A 17,668-nucleotide genomic window follows, 5' to 3' on the forward strand; every position below is an offset into this window, starting at 1 on the left:
TAACATTAAAATAAGGGTCCCCGTTTCATAAAGATTACCTAAATTTCTATTCAAGTGCAACTGAATAGCTGGAATATCAGTGTAATCTAATATGCCATGTTTAACATTTTTAACATGGCTATTCAACTATTAAAAAGTCAAAGTACTTCTAAAGGCAAGCCAATTTAAATTCTCAGTTCACAGAAAATAGTACTACTCTTCCCCAGCCCTTGGAAGAATTGCTGTCACATCACAGAGTTACCATTTTGGGGGCAGCGTTTCTAGCATGTTTATTATTTTTCAGTAGAATTTTATGGCATATGCATATATTATATATATATATGCATGCACACAAATACATTTATAGAGAACATTAAAAATGCCGTTTGCAAAACACACATTACGCTATCTGGAGAAGAGCAAGATGTGTTCAAGTAAACACCACATTCTCCACATAAGTAAATAGACCGACTTTTGATAACAGCACAGAGTCTTCTGTATCCATGTTGCACACTTTAAAAATTACAGATTTCTATCAACAATCAAAGCCACCACTGGCAGCCTGTACTACTTTGTTTTTGCAACATCACTCGTCCACACTTATTGCAAAAAATAAACGTTCTCTGAAGAAAAACTACCAACTTCAGTTATGACATTTCCATCCATTATTTTACCACGTGAACGTAGTTTACACTATAGAGTCCACTGTATATTACCTATGTTTATGATGAATGCAACATCTGTACTGAAGAAGTTTCAGTTGGAACACTCATGCTTTTTCTTGAACAGATCATGAAGATGCTTAAAAAAAAGAAACACAACCAAAATGCCAGATGCTAAGCATCCAAAAATACAGTTGTAGCTTCACTGTGGATGAGTTTGTAGTCCGTTAGAAAAGTAGATCATACATACAAAGGTATAAGAACATTTATATCAGTCTCTTGCAGAAGGCAGTCCATCAAGCAATGCAGCGCTCCAGTCAATCCTTCAAACTTTAAAGATGTTTTAGCCACAATGGCCATGGAAAATGCATTTTTTAATAGATTCTTCCACGACTGCGATTACGTCCTCCCCATCCTCTCCCTCGTCCACCACGAAAGCCACCTCTCTGTTCTGAAACAGCAAAAAAACAAAGTTTTATCTCATATCTATTATTTAAAGGTTTGGCCAGGAAGAGTGGGGTAACAAATGGAAATAATAAATAAATAACTAAAGCCGCAATCCCGACATTTACTAGGCAGACTTTGTTAACGGGGTGGTTTGCCAGTGTCTTCTCCAATCTTCTTCCCTTTTCCCCCAGCAAGCTGGGTACTCATTTTACTGACCTCGGAAGGATGGAAGGCTGAGTCAACCTTGAGCCGGCTACCTGAAACTGACTTCCGTAGGGATCGAACTCAGGTCTGGATTACATGCCCAACATCCCAGGTCCAATCCCTGGCATCTCCACATAAAGGATGTCAGGTAAAAGATATTGGAGAAAACACTGTATGCCCTGAAATCAGTGCTGCTGCCAATCACAGTAAACAACAAGCTAGATAGACTAATGGTCTGATTCAGTATAAGGCAACTTCATGTGTTCATGTTTAAAATCTTACTGAGATAACTCACGTTACTCCATGTGTTTGTGTGTGTATGCACGCGCCGTCAAGTCATAGGTGACGTATGGCGACTCCATAGGGTTTTGAAGACAAGAGATGTTCGGAGGTGGTTTGTCATTGCCATCACGACCCTGGTAGTTCTTGGAGGTTGCCCATCCAATTCTAACTAGAGCCTACCCTGCTTAGTTTCTGAAATCTGACAAGATCAGGCTAGTCTGGGGCTATCCAAGTCAAACCTATATTTTTTCATAGGCGTAAACATGTCAGACATGATGGAAGGAAGAAATCTAATATGAGACAGAACATTTCTTGGTAATATTCATGAGACATTTAAAGCAAAATCATGCTGGTTCCATATCTCAGATAAACTAGCAAGAAAATAAATGACTAGCATCTTGTTTTAGTTTACTTGTAGTTTGTTGTTGTGAGCTGCTTTGAACCCCTTCAGAAAGAAAGGCAGGATAGAAATACTTAAACAAAAATATTTAGTGCACAGAACCTGTTATCTCCCAGCACAAGAGAGAATCATATTTAAGACTGACAACCTCTCTCTCTCATGGATACAACCCTTACTTACCATAAGAAAAGTTGCCAAGGTTACTACTGTATTTGCCACTGGGTGGATTGTATATCTGCCTGGCATCCCTTTTTGGTCCTGCTGGAGCTTTCTTCGCTGGTAAATCTGGAGCTGCGTCATCACTGGCTCTTTTTTGTCTTCCAAGAAAACATAGTTCATATCAAGATACTGGAGAATCTCTAGACAAATATAGACTTTGGTGCACTTGAGAGTGTTACTGCAGGTGAAAGGATTTTTACCTGCATAGTGTGACTTCCTTAAAAAAAAAACCACACACCACACCAGCCCCAAATGTCCCTCTGTACAGCACTTCCCCCACTTACACATGGGAATGCTTTGTGTTTATGGATCTCTCCAGAGACACAGCATCACACATACGATTGCAGCATTTCAAGAACTACTATTTGACTAAAACATATTCTCTATTTTACCTCTCTCATTCTGTTGGATCAACACACTGGAATCATCAAGAAACACAGGATTGTTTACAATAGTAAGTTACAATAGTGTGTACAATAGTGTACAATAGTAAGTTACAGCTTAATTGTAACTTAAATTATTTCTGGGCACCAAGAACTTGACTCCATAAACCTGGCATAAAGTTCCAGTGCAGAACTAACTCAAGGTCTTCAGTTAATAACTTACCCAGCATCAGACTTTTGCACAGGCTTCCAAGAAAGTGTAACTGTACTCTTGTATGAAGGGGGAATGTGGAAGAGATCCTAGAGGCAAAATCAGAAATATTTCATTCTGACATTAAATTGATGTCAGCAGCATTTTATAATCTACAACCGGGGATTCTGCAAGGCATCTCATTTCTCTTCCCCCACTATTTCCACTCTCTTTCCTGAAAGCCCCTATAGCCCCTCTTTTCCTGCTTTCTCCTCTCTTTCCTACTCACTAACCAATCTACCTTTATCTGTCCACATCATCATCAACTTTCACTCCCCCAGCAGCCTGTATCCGGGAAAACTATGGCTGAGTTGCACAGTTCTAGCCATCAGCCCAGTGGCATGATAGGGATCCCACAAAGACTTGAGGGGGGAGTGCACTTTCCCCTGTATTCCCCTTCTCACACTATTTCTTTTCTTCCCCTAGCAGCCCCCATATCCTCTCCCCTTTCCCTGCTTCCTTTTCTCCTGCCCATCTAACAACTAACCTTTTATCTGCTCCCTATCTTCAGCTATATTATTTATTTACTTCATTTATACCCTGCCGTTCTCCACAATTGGGACCCACAGCAGCTTACACCATTTTCTTCTATTGTATCTTCACAACAACCCTGCGAGGTAGGATTCCGTCCAGCCATACCTCACAGGATTATTTTGAGGTTAAAAATAGAGTAGGGAACATTGAATGCCATGAGGGAGGATCTGAATCCATGTTTTCTTGGTCAAGCTGCAACATTCTGTTTACTACTTTACAATTTTTTGTTGGTAAGTTTTTTGGATCATGAAAGATTTCCTGAAAAGGCCTTTATTAAAAAAAATAGTTTTATACACTCAAATATGAGTAGGCTGTACTAACTAATGCTTCCTGGAATAGATTAGCACAAAGCTCTACTGATTTTAGTCACAACTAACATAAGAAATTACAAATGATTCCAGAAGGGCTTTATTTGCTATCTCTAGTAATGTTGGTCGAAGGGGGGGGGGAGAGAACCCAACACGTTCACAGTTATATAAACAGAAATGACAGTATTCTGAATTTGACATTATTTGCTTGAAGACCAAAAGTAATGCACCTTTCTCCCTAGCTACAGCTCATGAAATTGTATGGAATCCCTATTCTTTCCCGGTACTGCTTCTGGGGATACAAGAATATTCACGACATTTTTCACAGATTTAGTATAATGCCTGAATATATCAATGCAAAGAGAGACTAAATTCCATCCATTTTTGGTACAATTATATTGATTCAAATTTTCTTCGAAGTAGTAGGAATATACTGCTAGTCTGGATTAGACTGGTCATAAATTGTTTTATGACTAGCACGTCCTCAAATATTTAACAGATCCTGTATGAAGAACAGCAGTACTTACCTTGATCAACACATTGATGTTATTTGTAATTTTCAATGCAACCACTTTAATTTTGTTCTGTGAGAAAGAACACACAGTATTTCAGCTGCAATGATTTTCAAGTCTATACAAATTGAAAACTTTTCAGCATTTGAAGACAGCTATTTTTCATTGTACCTAACTGTAATTTGATGTCCAGTGTAATCATAAACTACATCCTACTAACATTTATACCCTGCCATTCCTTTAAAAAAATCTCAAAGCAGCATAAATGGTAGCTATCTATTTCAGCTGCAAAACAACCCTGCAAGGTAGGTTAGACTGAGTGTGTGTGCCTGGCTTTAGGTCATTCAGTGAGTCTAAGGGCACTGTAAAACCCAAACAGAAGTCTCCAGTCCAAGTCCAACATTTGTGCAATACTGGCTCTGCCTGGGGTAACATGTTAATAGCCACAACTAATCAGTAGTAGTACTTTGGTCATGGTAACCGTAAAAACTTTCCAATTCCTGTGCGTGTCTTGACTTTTTACAGCTTCTGGCAGTGATGAAGCTAAGATAAGTAAATACATGAGTTTTACAGAAATATCAGATATATACCGATCATATTCCTACTCAATACTTGCAAAGCACTTTCAGTATTTCAAACATTTCACACTTACCACAGTTCTGTAAGGTTAGCCAGTCTTACCTTACAGTAGATGGGGAATAAGACTGTAATTTACTAAAGGTCACCTACATTTCTGGCAGGGAAAAAAGTTAAACCAGTGATCTGGATCACAGTTTTCTTTTACCTACTACGATACACCAACTCACTAATACCGTCATAATAAAGCATTACATACCTCTTCTGTTTTTAATGCTTCTCCTGTTTTGCCTTGGAGCGCCAAACGAAGCTGCCGGATATAAACCTGCAGACCTCGAGCAAAATATTGTAGTCTAACAAAACAGAACAATTGAAAAGTCAGTAATGACCACACAGCTCATACGCACACCAAAATAAGCATTCCAGTACAGATCTTTTTAAAGGTAATTGGGGCAAATTAAACACACATGAGGTGTTTCGCAGGAAATTGAATCCCTACTACAGGTTGAGTATTTTGCATCCAGACATCCCATAATCCAGACTGACCTGAAAACAGGATGCTTTGCAGGCAGAACAGCACAGCCAGGCCGCGTGAATCTGACTCAGTCACACTGCCCGGCCTTTCCAAAGTCTGGAGAGGCTGGGCAGCGTGGCTATGAGTCAGACTGCACTGTGAGCATGGCCAATCTTCAGTTTAGCTTCCCCCCGTGCCACAGTCAAACTTCAGATTCAAAATCCGGAAAGATCCGAACAATGGACCACTTCTGGACCCAAGCTGTCCAGATGTGAGATATTCAACCTGTAGTAAAATATGTTGTACAGAACACCCTAAATAATACTGAATTTATGGAAAATAAAAAGCAGGGTAGATTTATTTGAGGTTTAATTTTAAAAAAATCTTTACAAACAGGTTAAGAAAAGCTATTATCATAGCAGGGAAAACAGCTTGAAAACAGTGATATGGGCCATAATGGCTCTTGGTGCCAAGTCAGGTGGTCCATAATATTGTCTGGCTCATATCTCTCGGGGGGGGGGGGGGCTCAGAACTCTGCCTCCCAACTTTTTTCTGGGATGACAAGCAGCTTTCTGCTCCCTGACATTGGAAATTTCCCTGTTACTCTCCAGGAGCCAGTGTGGTGTAGTGGTTAAGGTGTTGGACTTGGATCTGGGAAACCCAGGTTCAAAACTCCACTCTGCCATGGAAACCTGCTGGGTGACCTTGGGCCAGTCACACACACTCAGCCTTGAATGTGGCATGTATTTGGATGGGACACCTCCAAGGAATACCTGGGGCGTGACTTAGAGGCAGGCAATGGCAAACCATCTCTGAATATCTCCTGCCTTGATAACCCTGCGGGGTTGCCGTAAGTCAGCAGTGACTTGACAGCGAACACACACACATTATAATAATATACTGCTTTATCCTTGATTAACAAGAACCAACCAAAACACAACAGTCAATACCACTTCTGGAAGTCTCAAGCTTTGTCACATCTCCAGAGTATTCCACAGTTAAGACTTCAGTCTTGGGAGTGGAATGTTAAGAAAGCCATGTTCCATTAACTCTACTTATTTGTGATAGGGCAGAAGCAAAGTGGTTCTCATATGCAGAAGCAAAGCTTTCTTCCAATAAACAATAAATAGTTGGAAAGACCAACTATTACAGATGAGGATTAATCACTTCCTTTCAGGAAGTCCACCTAGTTGCCATTAGGACAGCAGGGTTCTACACTGATGCTTCAACCATGACTCCATTACTGATGTTCTGGTGAAGCATTTACAAAAGCAATTATTTTAAACGCTTTGAAATACTACCTGATTTTGAAGTCTTTCACTTTCTCTGTGTTCAGCTTGGCAGTCAGGAAGTCTGGAAGTTTACGGCCCAACTGATGAAAACTATATAGTAAACACTCCACGTAACTGAACTGCAGTTTTGGCTCTTCGTTGCCAGCGTTCTCTCCATTCTCTGCTTCTTCTGGAGGAAGTGGCATATACTCCTGAGAAACAGAAACCAAAAGGATCACAAAGAATCACTCCATCTATTAACTATCCATTAGTATCCTTGCCCCAATTACATATTCTTTACTTGTAACTTCAGAGAGTGTACGTATTTCCCACTAATATAACTTACTAAGCAATTCCTCTTATTACATTATAGCTGCCACTGAACAAGCATCTATTGAGTGTTAATACTACCCATGGAGAACCAATCTTCAAGCACTTTAACACTTCTATCGAGACTGTGTATGGTATTTAGGGATTGTACTTCACATAGGAACATTAGGACAATGTAAACTATTAAAATGGGATCCTTATAAACTATGGCTAGTTACAATGGAGCTTTCTGTCAATGCCCAAATCATCATTTGATTCTTGAGGTACTACCAACATACCTCTCACTGCATCTGAAGAAATAGCTCTGACTCAAAGCTCATGCGGAAAGAACGATTTTTATGTCTTTAAAATGCCACTGGAATTATGTTTTATTTCACTAAGACTGGACCATCATCTTACCAGTAATTTATCAAAAAGCTTCTTTAAATTTGATTCTAGTTTTTCCATGTCTCCACAGAAGGAACTCATTTCAGCAAGCAGTTTCAGTACCTAGGGAAAAACCAACAACAATTTGAAACTTCACAGCATTACATTTTTTACAAGAGCTGCCTAGCAATAATAAGAATGGCTTGTCCCATAATGTAATAACGTCACAAATAAAATCAAATAACTGTGGCAAAGAGGCTGAAGATGGTGATTTTTCAAAGACTGGTGTGGAGTACTTTGTAACTTGCCACACTTAAATTAGATCTGTTTAATTTTGTCTGTACAACTTTAAGGTTACGAAGGTATAAAACTTTAAACAAGCACAAAATAAGACAAGATTTTCATATGCTCAGAATTAACCTATCAGTAGTCATAAACAGTGACTAATTTCCTTTTGCCTCCATCCAACACTTTTTTGACTCATGTCGAGCTGTTAGTTGTTACTAGATTATCTTACCTCTAACTGGATATCGAGGCCTTCAACTGGAGTGGTCAGAGAACTCAAATTTGGCAGCACATGCTCACAGAAGTAAGTGACAAATCTTGTGGAGTGAACATTTTTCTACAGAATAAGCAAAACAACACTCAATGTAACATTTTCTCTGATTTCCACACACAGCACCAATCTTTCATTCTCTATCAGCTAGAATTAAATTAAGGAACGACAATAAGACATGGTTAACATGTCAGTTAGAGAAAACACTTACAGAGAAAAGTGGGACTGCTTGACGAGTACACTGCAACAGTCTATCCACACAGTCAGGGTCAGATGGATTGAAAGTCTGTTCCAGATCAGCTTGTTCAGCCACCAGTTCAACAAGTTGCTGTCTTCCACTCACTGTTTGCAAGCTTTTTAAGCTGGATAGTATCTTCATGAACAAGACAAATTCCTCGCCTGTTACATCCTCAAGCACCTTAAAAAGAAACAAAGGAGAGAAAAACAGAGAAGAATGTATAACCATACTGATCCACTTTAAGAACACCCATGTACCGTATTTTCCGGCGTATAAGACGACTGGGCGTATAAGACGACCCCCAACTTTTCAAGCTAAAATATAGTTTGGGATATACTCGCCGTATAAGACTACCCTCTCCCATAATACTAGAAGGCGGGGCCATCTGCTCAAGCTGGAGGGGGAGAGATTCAAAACAGAAGTTTTTTTTTTTTTTTCCACACAACGCACAGTTAAATGGTGGCCGGGTTCTGAGCCGAGAGCGAGGCGAGTGGGTAGAAGCGCCCGAAGAGAAACCGAGGCACGCTGGGAAGTGTAGATCGCGCTCTGCCCCGGCCGGGTTCTGAGCCCAGAGCGAGGCGAGTGGGTAGAAGCGCCCGTAGAGAAACTGCCTCTAGCAGTCGCAGCCGGGCAGATGATCACCCGTGAAAATTTCCTGCCCCAAAGAGTTTCTCTGACGCCATAGGGGAGAGGCCATGGCTCAATGGCAGAACACCCGCTCAGCGTGCAGAAGGTCCCACCCCTATGGTGTCAGAGAAACTCTTTGCGGCAGGAGATTTGCACGGGTGATCATCTGCCCGGCTGCGACTGCTAGAGGCAGTTTCTCTATGGCAGGGGTGGGGAACCTTTTTTCTGCCAAGGGCAATTTGCATATTTATCACATCATTGGGGGCCATACCAATGCCATACCAGTTGTAGATCTCCCAGCGGGGGGTGGGGGGTCGGGGGGGGTCGACGCTAGGGAGGTTTTTGGGGTGGAAGAAAGAAAGAAAGAAAGAAAGAAAGAAAGAAAGAAAGAAAGAAAGAAAGAAAGAAAGAAAGAAAGAAAGAAAGAAAGAAAGAAAGAAAGAAAGAAAGGCCATTTATGCATGGGAGGTTTTGCCTTGGATTTGCTACTCTCTAGATGCACATTTTTCCCATTTGAATTCTCAAAACTCTGCATGGGATTTATTGTTGAGTTTTGAGAATTCAGATTGGGAAAATGTGCATCTAGTCTGTAGAGTGGCAAATCCAAGACAAAACCTCCCATGCATAAATGAAAGAAGGAAGGAAGGAGGGAGGGAGGGAGAAAGAGAGGGAAAGAAAGAAAGAAAGAAAGAAAGAGAGAGAGAGAGAGAGAGAGAGAGAGAGAGAGAGAGAGAGAGAGAGAGAGAGAGAGAGAGAGAGAGAGAGAGAGAGAGAGAGAGAGAGAGAGAGAGAGAGAGAGAGAGAGAGAGAGAGAGAGAGAGAGAGAGAGAGATGGATGGGGGAGAAAGAAAAGGACAGAGAAAAAGAAAAGGACAGAGTGTGACAGACCAAGAAAGAGACAGAAAAAGAGGGAGAAAGAAAGGGAGAGAAAGGAGTGACAGAAAAAGGAAGAAAAGAGAGAAAAGCCTTCACACACACACACACCTGGCGGCACGCGCAACCCCGCGCAACTGGACTTCAACTTTCCCGCCTCCCCACCCCGCCCCACCCCACCCCCAGAGTGCCTAATCGGCTCCCGGGAGCAGCTGGCTTCTTCTTCTACCCCCCCCTCACCGCCTGTCAGCTGTTGAGTGGCAAGAGAGAGGGGGGAAGAAGGGAAGAAGCCAAGCAGCTCCCGGCGGCGGAATATCCGCACGGGAGGCGATTAGGCGACTCTGGGGGCGGGGTAGGGAGGCGGGAAGGGTGAAGCCCGGTTGCGCACGCCGCGGCGGCGTGCAGGAACAGCTGAGGCAGTGAAAGGGGTTTTTGAAGTGTGCCGCGACGTTCCTGCACACTGCGGCTGTAGGGGCAGCCTTGGGGGAAGCGTCTTTCTCCCTCCCCCCCACCACTCGGAAGGAACCTGGGACCTTCTGCAAGCGGGTGCGTGCGTGTGTGTGTGCAGGGGAGGGGGGGAGCCGAGAAGGAACATGGAATCCTTCCCGGTTCCCCCCCTCCCCTGCGCGCACACACACACACACAGGCACGCACCTGCTTGCAAAAGGCCCTAAGTTCCTTCCCGGTCCCCCCTCCCCGCAAACACAAAGGCACGCACCGGCTTACAAAAGGTCCCAGGTTAGTTCCCGGTTCATGCCCCTCCCCCGTACACACACAAAGGCACCCACCCGCTTGCAGAAGGTCCCAGGTTCCTTCCTACATGAACCCGGCCAGGCACACAGGGGCCCACTAAGCTGGCGGCGCAGCCAGCATGCAGGCTGGCAAGGCCTCGGAGTCTCAACCCTGCCTCAGCATTCTCCAGTCCGGCTCGGAATTCAGCACCCGCCCTCATACATCCGGCATATAAGACGACCCCCGACTTTTGAGAGGATTTTCCGGGGTTAAAAAGTCGTCTTATACGCCGGAAAATACGGTATTTATTTGCATTTTTAAAATTTCTACTGCATTTTAGTGTACAAAATGTTGTACAATCTTGGCTTAGCCTCAAGGATTCCATGTGACAAGGGTCAAGCTGCCAGAGTGATTTGCTTGAGGCTAGTCAGTAGGCTTCATTTCCCAGCAGACATCTATCTACACATTAGCCATCCACATCCAAACCCAATGCTATTTTCTGTGTCACACAGGGTTGCTGACAGCTGCTGAGATTAGCTTCTTTCATTTGATGTAATGCAATTATGTCAAAATATGTGATAACATATTCGGACCAGAAAAGACTCCCAGACTACTAGGGGCAGGGAAAGCTTTAAACATGCAGGGTTTCATCTATGTGAAAGTTATTATAGAAATGCATGACTTTTGCATTGGAAAAAAAATCACAATTGATATACTCACTTTCTTTGATTCGGTTAATATGTACTCCTCTATTTCTTTTGTTAATATCTCTTCGGGCAGTGTTTTGAGTTTTGTGGAGAGAAATTTGATCGCTCGCTCACGCACAATATCCTCTCCCTGAAGAATCTGACTGAATAAGCCACCCAGTGTTCCTAAAAAGGCCAAAAGAGGTCAAATTATACAACCTACCTTGCAACTGAAAGAAATAATACTGTAGAGAAACCCCTTAGAAATGTTAGAAATAATACCTTCAAAATCCCTTACACTGTCCTACACCATGTTAATAGAAACACTGAAGTGGACAAGTAAATCTGCAATATACCCCTGAATAACAATTACAGCACTGAACTTTGTATTCGTGATGCCTTCAAAATGTATTCCAAAATGCTTGTCACAAACAGCATGGATAGTCACCTCAATTTACCAATCTGTTCTATCCTGTCCTATGAAAAGTATTAAATCTTTTGTCAACGGGATCTAGGAAGCATTTAAAGTTCTAAGTTGTGTTAAGGATATAAAAATGTGTATTTTACCTTTAGCATCCATCTTAAATATGCTCAGCAATGCGTTATTGACCAAATTAAATTCAGCAGAATCATCTGGGGAAACAAGAATAGTGACAATCATGAATCTTTACATACTTTATAAGCCCTGAATAAAGCCAAGAACCAGAAGTCAGGAAACAGAAAGATTCAAGTGTAATAGCAGTGGTAATTCCTTTTATTAAGACAAATAATACTTCACAAAGTAGTGAGGAAGCTTTGTGAATGGTGACTTTTTAACTAATAAAATGTAGCATACTGCTGGATTTGGATTCCCCCCCCCCCCAACATGTCAACATGGCTAACTGCAACTTCTATCAAATATTAGAAGAACCTTTCATATTAAGAAATTATTCCAAGAATTAAGGAATGTAACAAAATATCTGCCCAAAAACCAGGAGGCAGTTGCCATGGCAACACAAACACAATAAAGAGAAAATAATTTCAGCAGACTGTATTTGTTTTTCCTTTCTACAAATGTAGTTTCTTATTTTGTTTAATTCAGAGTTAACATTTATATTTTGTGGCTATATCATAAAATATATATAACACCAAGATAGCACTGACTAGAAACTATATACATCTGCCCACACTTTAGCTGCTTTGATGCAAATCGAGGGTCTTACTCCATCAGTTCACTCAGCATCATATTTAACAAGTCCAGGTTCCTTTTAAGATGCAGACCTTGAGGATGTATAGGGCCTCAAAATACAGATATTGCATTATGGCATAATATGAATAAATCTGAAAAATTGGCTTTGAGACCATTCATCACACGTTTGGATGTGATTTTCAAGCCAGCTGATAAGGGAGTAGCAATGGTGGTGTGGGATATAAAGCATTATATTAAGGAAGCCCACAATTAAATAACGCTTCACATTATAAAAGACATATAGTTGATCCTATGTTCATAATTTTTAAAAGACTGCCAACATTTTGGATGAAACAATACTTGAGGGCTGTAGCAGTAAATCCACACATTTTCCTTTTATACGTGAAAACAGAGTGCCTCAATTTTATCTTTTACCAAAAATATATTTAAAAATGTTTCTGGTACCAGGTAAACCAATGGTCTCAGGCTGTGGCTCTGTTTCAGAATGCCTAACAACGCACATAGATCATTTTTAAAAACCATTTGTCCCTAAGATCAGGTCTTTTTATGGACTTTCTTAATTGCATTAACATTATCAACCTGGAAATGGAAGTGGTTCAATTTTCCAGCCTAAGGTAAGATACATACCAGCATTTTTGCAAAAGACCTTCTTCAATACTGACACAGCAGCATCAGTGACAGCTGCTGCCATCAGTTGGGGCAGGGAATATGGCAAATGGTGCTGCATAGCCTGTGACTGTATGTTGCATTACTGCAACACAGCACTTTTGTACAGAGTGCCCTATATACTTCTGCCATAAGATCAATATGAATCTTTTGAAACATGTAGGCTACTAACTCTCTGCACAAGGTATATTTTCAATTCACCAGGAAATTAAGAGCACGAAAGAATCTAATATAGACAATAGCAAAAGTTTTTTTAACAAGTTTTATTAATTTTACATATAAATGGTAATACAAAGAAAAGACAAAAAAATAAAAAATAAAAAGAAGGGGAAGGGGGAAGGCAAACCCCCACTTTTCCTAACATCCTAATTGAGTTACAGATATATTCCCTTTTTCTGGTCATAGTCAATCTAAATGCCTTTTCCAATAAAACTTCAGAGGACCTGAGTCATGAATTCCCGTGAGATATTGTCGAACGCCTTTTCGGCATCAACAAAGATGAATGCAAATTTCTCAGCCTGGCGCCGAACCACCTCTCTTGCATTAAGTACAGATCTTATGTTCTCTCTAATGTGTCTTTTTGGCATGAAGCTGCTTTGGTCTTTATGAATCAAACTAGCTGCACTAGATGGCAAGGTCAAATCGTTACCTTCCTTTGGGATAAGTGTAATAAATGCTTCTTGCCAGGAATCTGGGATGATTTTAGTGGTTAGTATTTCATTCATTATTGTTTGTAATGGGGATGTAACCTGTTCTATGAAGCATTTGTAATATTTAGCTGTGATACCGTCAGGACCTGGTGCCTTCCCCGGCAAAAGTTAAGGGGAAAAATATCTTTTAGAATATAATAGGTAAACACTGATTAGAAACAACAAGAAGATGAAAGCAAAAAATGCAATAAGCATTCACTTTGTTTACAACGTACAAACTGTATACAAATGCAAACACCATTCTCTCTTACCTGACTGCAGAAGTTGAGTGAGTATGTCTGCCACTCTAGGAAGGTTGTCCCCTGTAGCAAACTGAGGCAACTCCTTGATTGCTTGGCGTCTGATCTATATACAAATATATATATACTAGTCAATTGAAGAAGTTAATTAAAATCCTTCGATACATGTTTTACTCTCTACCAGCTCTCAATAGAACTTTGGAGAAAATTCAGTTACTTATTGACTCAAGTATTTTTATTAGCAGGAACAGATATAGCAGCATAACAAAAGGTTTCCTAGTGGCCAACAACTGTAGACATCACCAAACAATTGCCGTCCCCTGCTTAGCTACGCTGCTTTAAAAAAACTTTTTTTAAAAAAGCTGGTGAAATTTTACTTGATATCTGTATGAATTGCACTTGTTAGCAGTAATTTGTAATTTCTACACTTCTTGAAAATTATCTAGCATCTCACTGAGATATAAAAATTCAACATGTCTTTTAAAGTTAATTTCGTTGCTTCACAGTAGTCAATTTGTGTTTGTAATTAGCAAAGGAACAAACCACTTGATGATTAAAGTATGCCTTTGTTCTAATAAAGTGAATCCTTTAAAAATACATGACCAGCAAACTGACCAAATCTTTGACTAGTAAAACGGAACGTTAGACAGGACTGAAATGAGCATGAGGGGGCACCGGTTCAAACCAAGAGTATTCACTATGAAGTGTGCCAATCCCACAGGAACAAACTTCAAATGGCACAGATGATGCTCCTGGTTTAGGCATGAAAAGTTTTCTATTTCCCAAATTACTTAATGTTAATCTCTTAGAAAGGAGTAAAAAGCAAAAGAGAATAAATAAATTAGGGTCAGGACAAAAATACTTACAGAAACATCTTCGTCCTCGCAAAGGTCCAACTGGGCATTGATAGCTGAATCTGCCAGCTCAGGGAAATGTTTGAAGAACTTCGGAATGAACTGTGCAGCAAGTCTCTTCTCCTTGGCACCACCCTTGACACCATCCAAGATCACCTGGTAAGCATCTTTGTGCTAGAAGAGAAGATGAATTATACAAAATGAAGAGGATTGGCAATGGCTCTTAAGGGCAAGGCTTTCAAATCCATGCTGAAAAGCTAACCACTGTAGATGGAAAGAGTTGCATAAATATTCATTTCTGATAGTGAAATATTTAGTGACAAGAAAGCGTTACCACACATTAGAAAACCCCTTATGACTCCATCATTTTACCACTTAAATATTTACCACTTAAAATATTTGGCTCAACATACATGGCACAAAATCACCTCTAAAGTTGCTGTTTCACCCCTGGAAATTAAAATGTAAAAGGTGCTTTTTGTATTTGGTCTGCAACTACAGAACTGCCTTTAGAAGCCCAAAGACCAAACATCTTTTTTAAGCATCACAAGATCATCATGTTTGTGCTAGCTTTTGGAGGATCAGGCTTTATCCATTAAAGAACTTAAGGTTCAGCAAGTTCCTCTTTTTAGTTTCTAAAACCAATCTTAGTTTTAAAAAGATATTTTATATTTGCTTTCAAATATCTCACTACTTGCCACCGAGATTTAAGAATAACCACCTTAATACATTATATAAATTGCAGTCTGATGCATTAAACTTTCTTTTAAGGTAAAGGAAACATACAGTAGTAAATGAAAAGGTTGCCTGAGCCTTTGCGGGTGGTGCCAGCAGGGTGAAGGAATCTTCTGGACATTCACACAGCAACAGTCAACTTCATCAAAAGTACAGGCTCACGTTAGGTAGCAAATGCAATATGATTGCAAGGGAAGGCACCTGGGGCTCTGTGGTTACAATGCAATGCACAGTGGGTCTGGAATAAGTCAGTATCCCTTTCAGCAAAGATGCTAGAAGGCACATGTACCATAAATCTCTATGGGAATATTTTAATTCCGCTTAATATGGCTAATTTAGGCATTGAAAGCCATACTACACAGTATGCGGACATGAGCTGGACAGACTAAGGTGGCAGAATTCTAGATTTATTAGTTCAGACGACAAGTGGGTGATGGTCTTTAAAAGGTATGTAATGTAAATAACCAGCAAACCAGATGTGTGTTGTAGAGGACATTGCTATACTGGAAAACCCAAATGCAAAAAGAACATTTTATTAGGAGCAATCAATACACAAAACACTGTGCACATGATTTCCAGGGAACTCAAAAACAGAAGATATTTTGGTCAGCCATTTAAAAAAGGTGATGCGTTACTTTTGTTGTTAACACATCATAGAGGTTATGCTAAATTCATCTACGCGATATGCAGGTTGCTTACGGACAAAACAAGAACCTCACTCTGCAGACCGTAGCCCATAATTGTCGCGCCCTAGCCCAGCACCTCATTTCACCTCTCACGCCTATCTTAATCAAAACCGGGGGACCTGCTTAGTGAGTTATAGAAACAAGTTTTATTACTTTTTTATTATATTGTTTATTATATATTTTATTACTTTTTTATTATACTGTTAAGACACTTCTTCGGAAGTCTGGTGATGGGTCACTTTTTAAGGTGGGTGGAGGGTCAAAAGGGTATTTTTTGTTTTCTGAATTTTACAATTTTGTAACTATGAATATATTAATAAGAGCATATGATTGATACTCTTTTGTATTTTCTTTTTATTTCTTATTTTTTATTATTATTGTATTTGTTTGTATTTGTTTGTTTTGTTTAATGTTATATATATATATAACATGGGGGACCAGCAAAAGGCTTTCCGCCATCTTTCTAAGGGGGTGCCTATTAGCGAGGCCGGCTTCTCCCGCTGACGCCTGCAGCCCGGATTAGGCCCGAGGGGGCGATGAACCCCAGCTGAAACGACCTCAAGACCCTCCATCCCAAGATTGGATATTAAAAATGCTAGAACTGGTGGAGATGGCGAAATTAACTGCAACGATTAACCAAAAAGACAATGTGCAATTTATGGGAGAATGGGAGGTTTGGAAGAATTACTGTGAACAAGAAATGCACATGGGCAAAATGGAAGGCTATTCTTTGATCCGACCCATAATGTAGTATCTTTATAATCGGTTGAAAGAAAAAAAATTAGATATATTATAAAGTATTTAAAGGCAATTTGGATGATAATGATAATATTAGGATCAGAAAATACAAACGATAGAGTATACAATTTTATTTTGAGGTAGAAGGAAGTGGTGGGGAAGTCAATACATTAGTTAATTAATTTATGTTTCCAACAACAATCTATGGGTTTCTCTTTACTTTTATGATTTATTTTTTTTAATTGTTGTCAAATTGTGGTTCATATATTGGGAAAATCAATAAAAATTATATATTTTTAAAAAAGAACCTCCATCCCAGCCGCCGCCGTCGTGAACGCGTTCCCACCGGGGCGGGCGGATAAACCGCAGCCGCTGCTTGGCCAGAGCAGCCGCTCGGGGGCCGAGGAGGCGCCTTTAAGACCCTCCCGGCCCGCCACCCTCGGCCTGACTCGACCCCCCCCCCCGCTCCAACCGATTCTCTCCCCCGAAGCGACGGCCGAGGCGGCGCGTCCCCTCGCCGGGGATCCCTCTCCCGGGATAGGCCTCAGCCCCCCGCGCGCAGCCCGCCCGCCTTCCCTCCTCGCCGCGCCGGGCCCCACCTGCCCCGCGGTCTCCTTGGCGTCGGCCAAGATGCCGTAGTTACGGTACAGCTCCTCCACGGTAGGCATCGTCCCGTTACTGCGGCGGCGGCGGCGGCTGCTCCTCGGGCCTGCCACTGCGACAGCCAGCTTCCTTCCCCAGCGCCCAGCGCAGCGAGAGGAGCCGCCTGGCCGGGCCGCCGCGCCCGGCCTCTTCCCGCCTGCAGCGCCCCCTGCCGAGGCGGCGGCTTCATGGCGGGCGCTCAAGAGCCCCAAAGGAGGCGCCGCGCCGCGTTGGTTTTCAGACTCCTAAGGAAAGCTATT

The 17,668-nt window shown here is 41.2% G+C and overlaps 1 protein-coding gene across 1 annotated transcript; it reads right to left on the reverse strand.

Annotated features, from left to right (window-relative positions):
* Positions 1-767: 767 nt before the first annotated feature.
* On the reverse strand, positions 768-17,453 carry API5 (apoptosis inhibitor 5). Its single transcript, XM_056851638.1, has 14 exons — positions 17,366-17,453; positions 14,620-14,781; positions 13,766-13,859; positions 11,517-11,582; positions 10,984-11,135; positions 8,005-8,211; positions 7,755-7,859; positions 7,271-7,360; positions 6,572-6,753; positions 5,016-5,109; positions 4,196-4,252; positions 2,800-2,876; positions 2,155-2,291; positions 768-1,092 (listed from the first exon to the last, which is right to left on the reverse strand). The coding sequence occupies exons 1-14, from the start codon at positions 17,432-17,434 to the stop codon at positions 1,016-1,018; spliced, it is 1,569 nt and encodes a 522-aa protein (XP_056707616.1). The 5' UTR covers positions 17,435-17,453; the 3' UTR covers positions 768-1,015.
* Positions 17,454-17,668: the final 215 nt, after the last annotated feature.

Source organism: Euleptes europaea, chromosome 6 (assembly GCF_029931775.1).
Source record: "Euleptes europaea isolate rEulEur1 chromosome 6, rEulEur1.hap1, whole genome shotgun sequence".
Lineage (NCBI taxonomy): Eukaryota > Metazoa > Chordata > Lepidosauria > Squamata > Sphaerodactylidae > Euleptes > Euleptes europaea.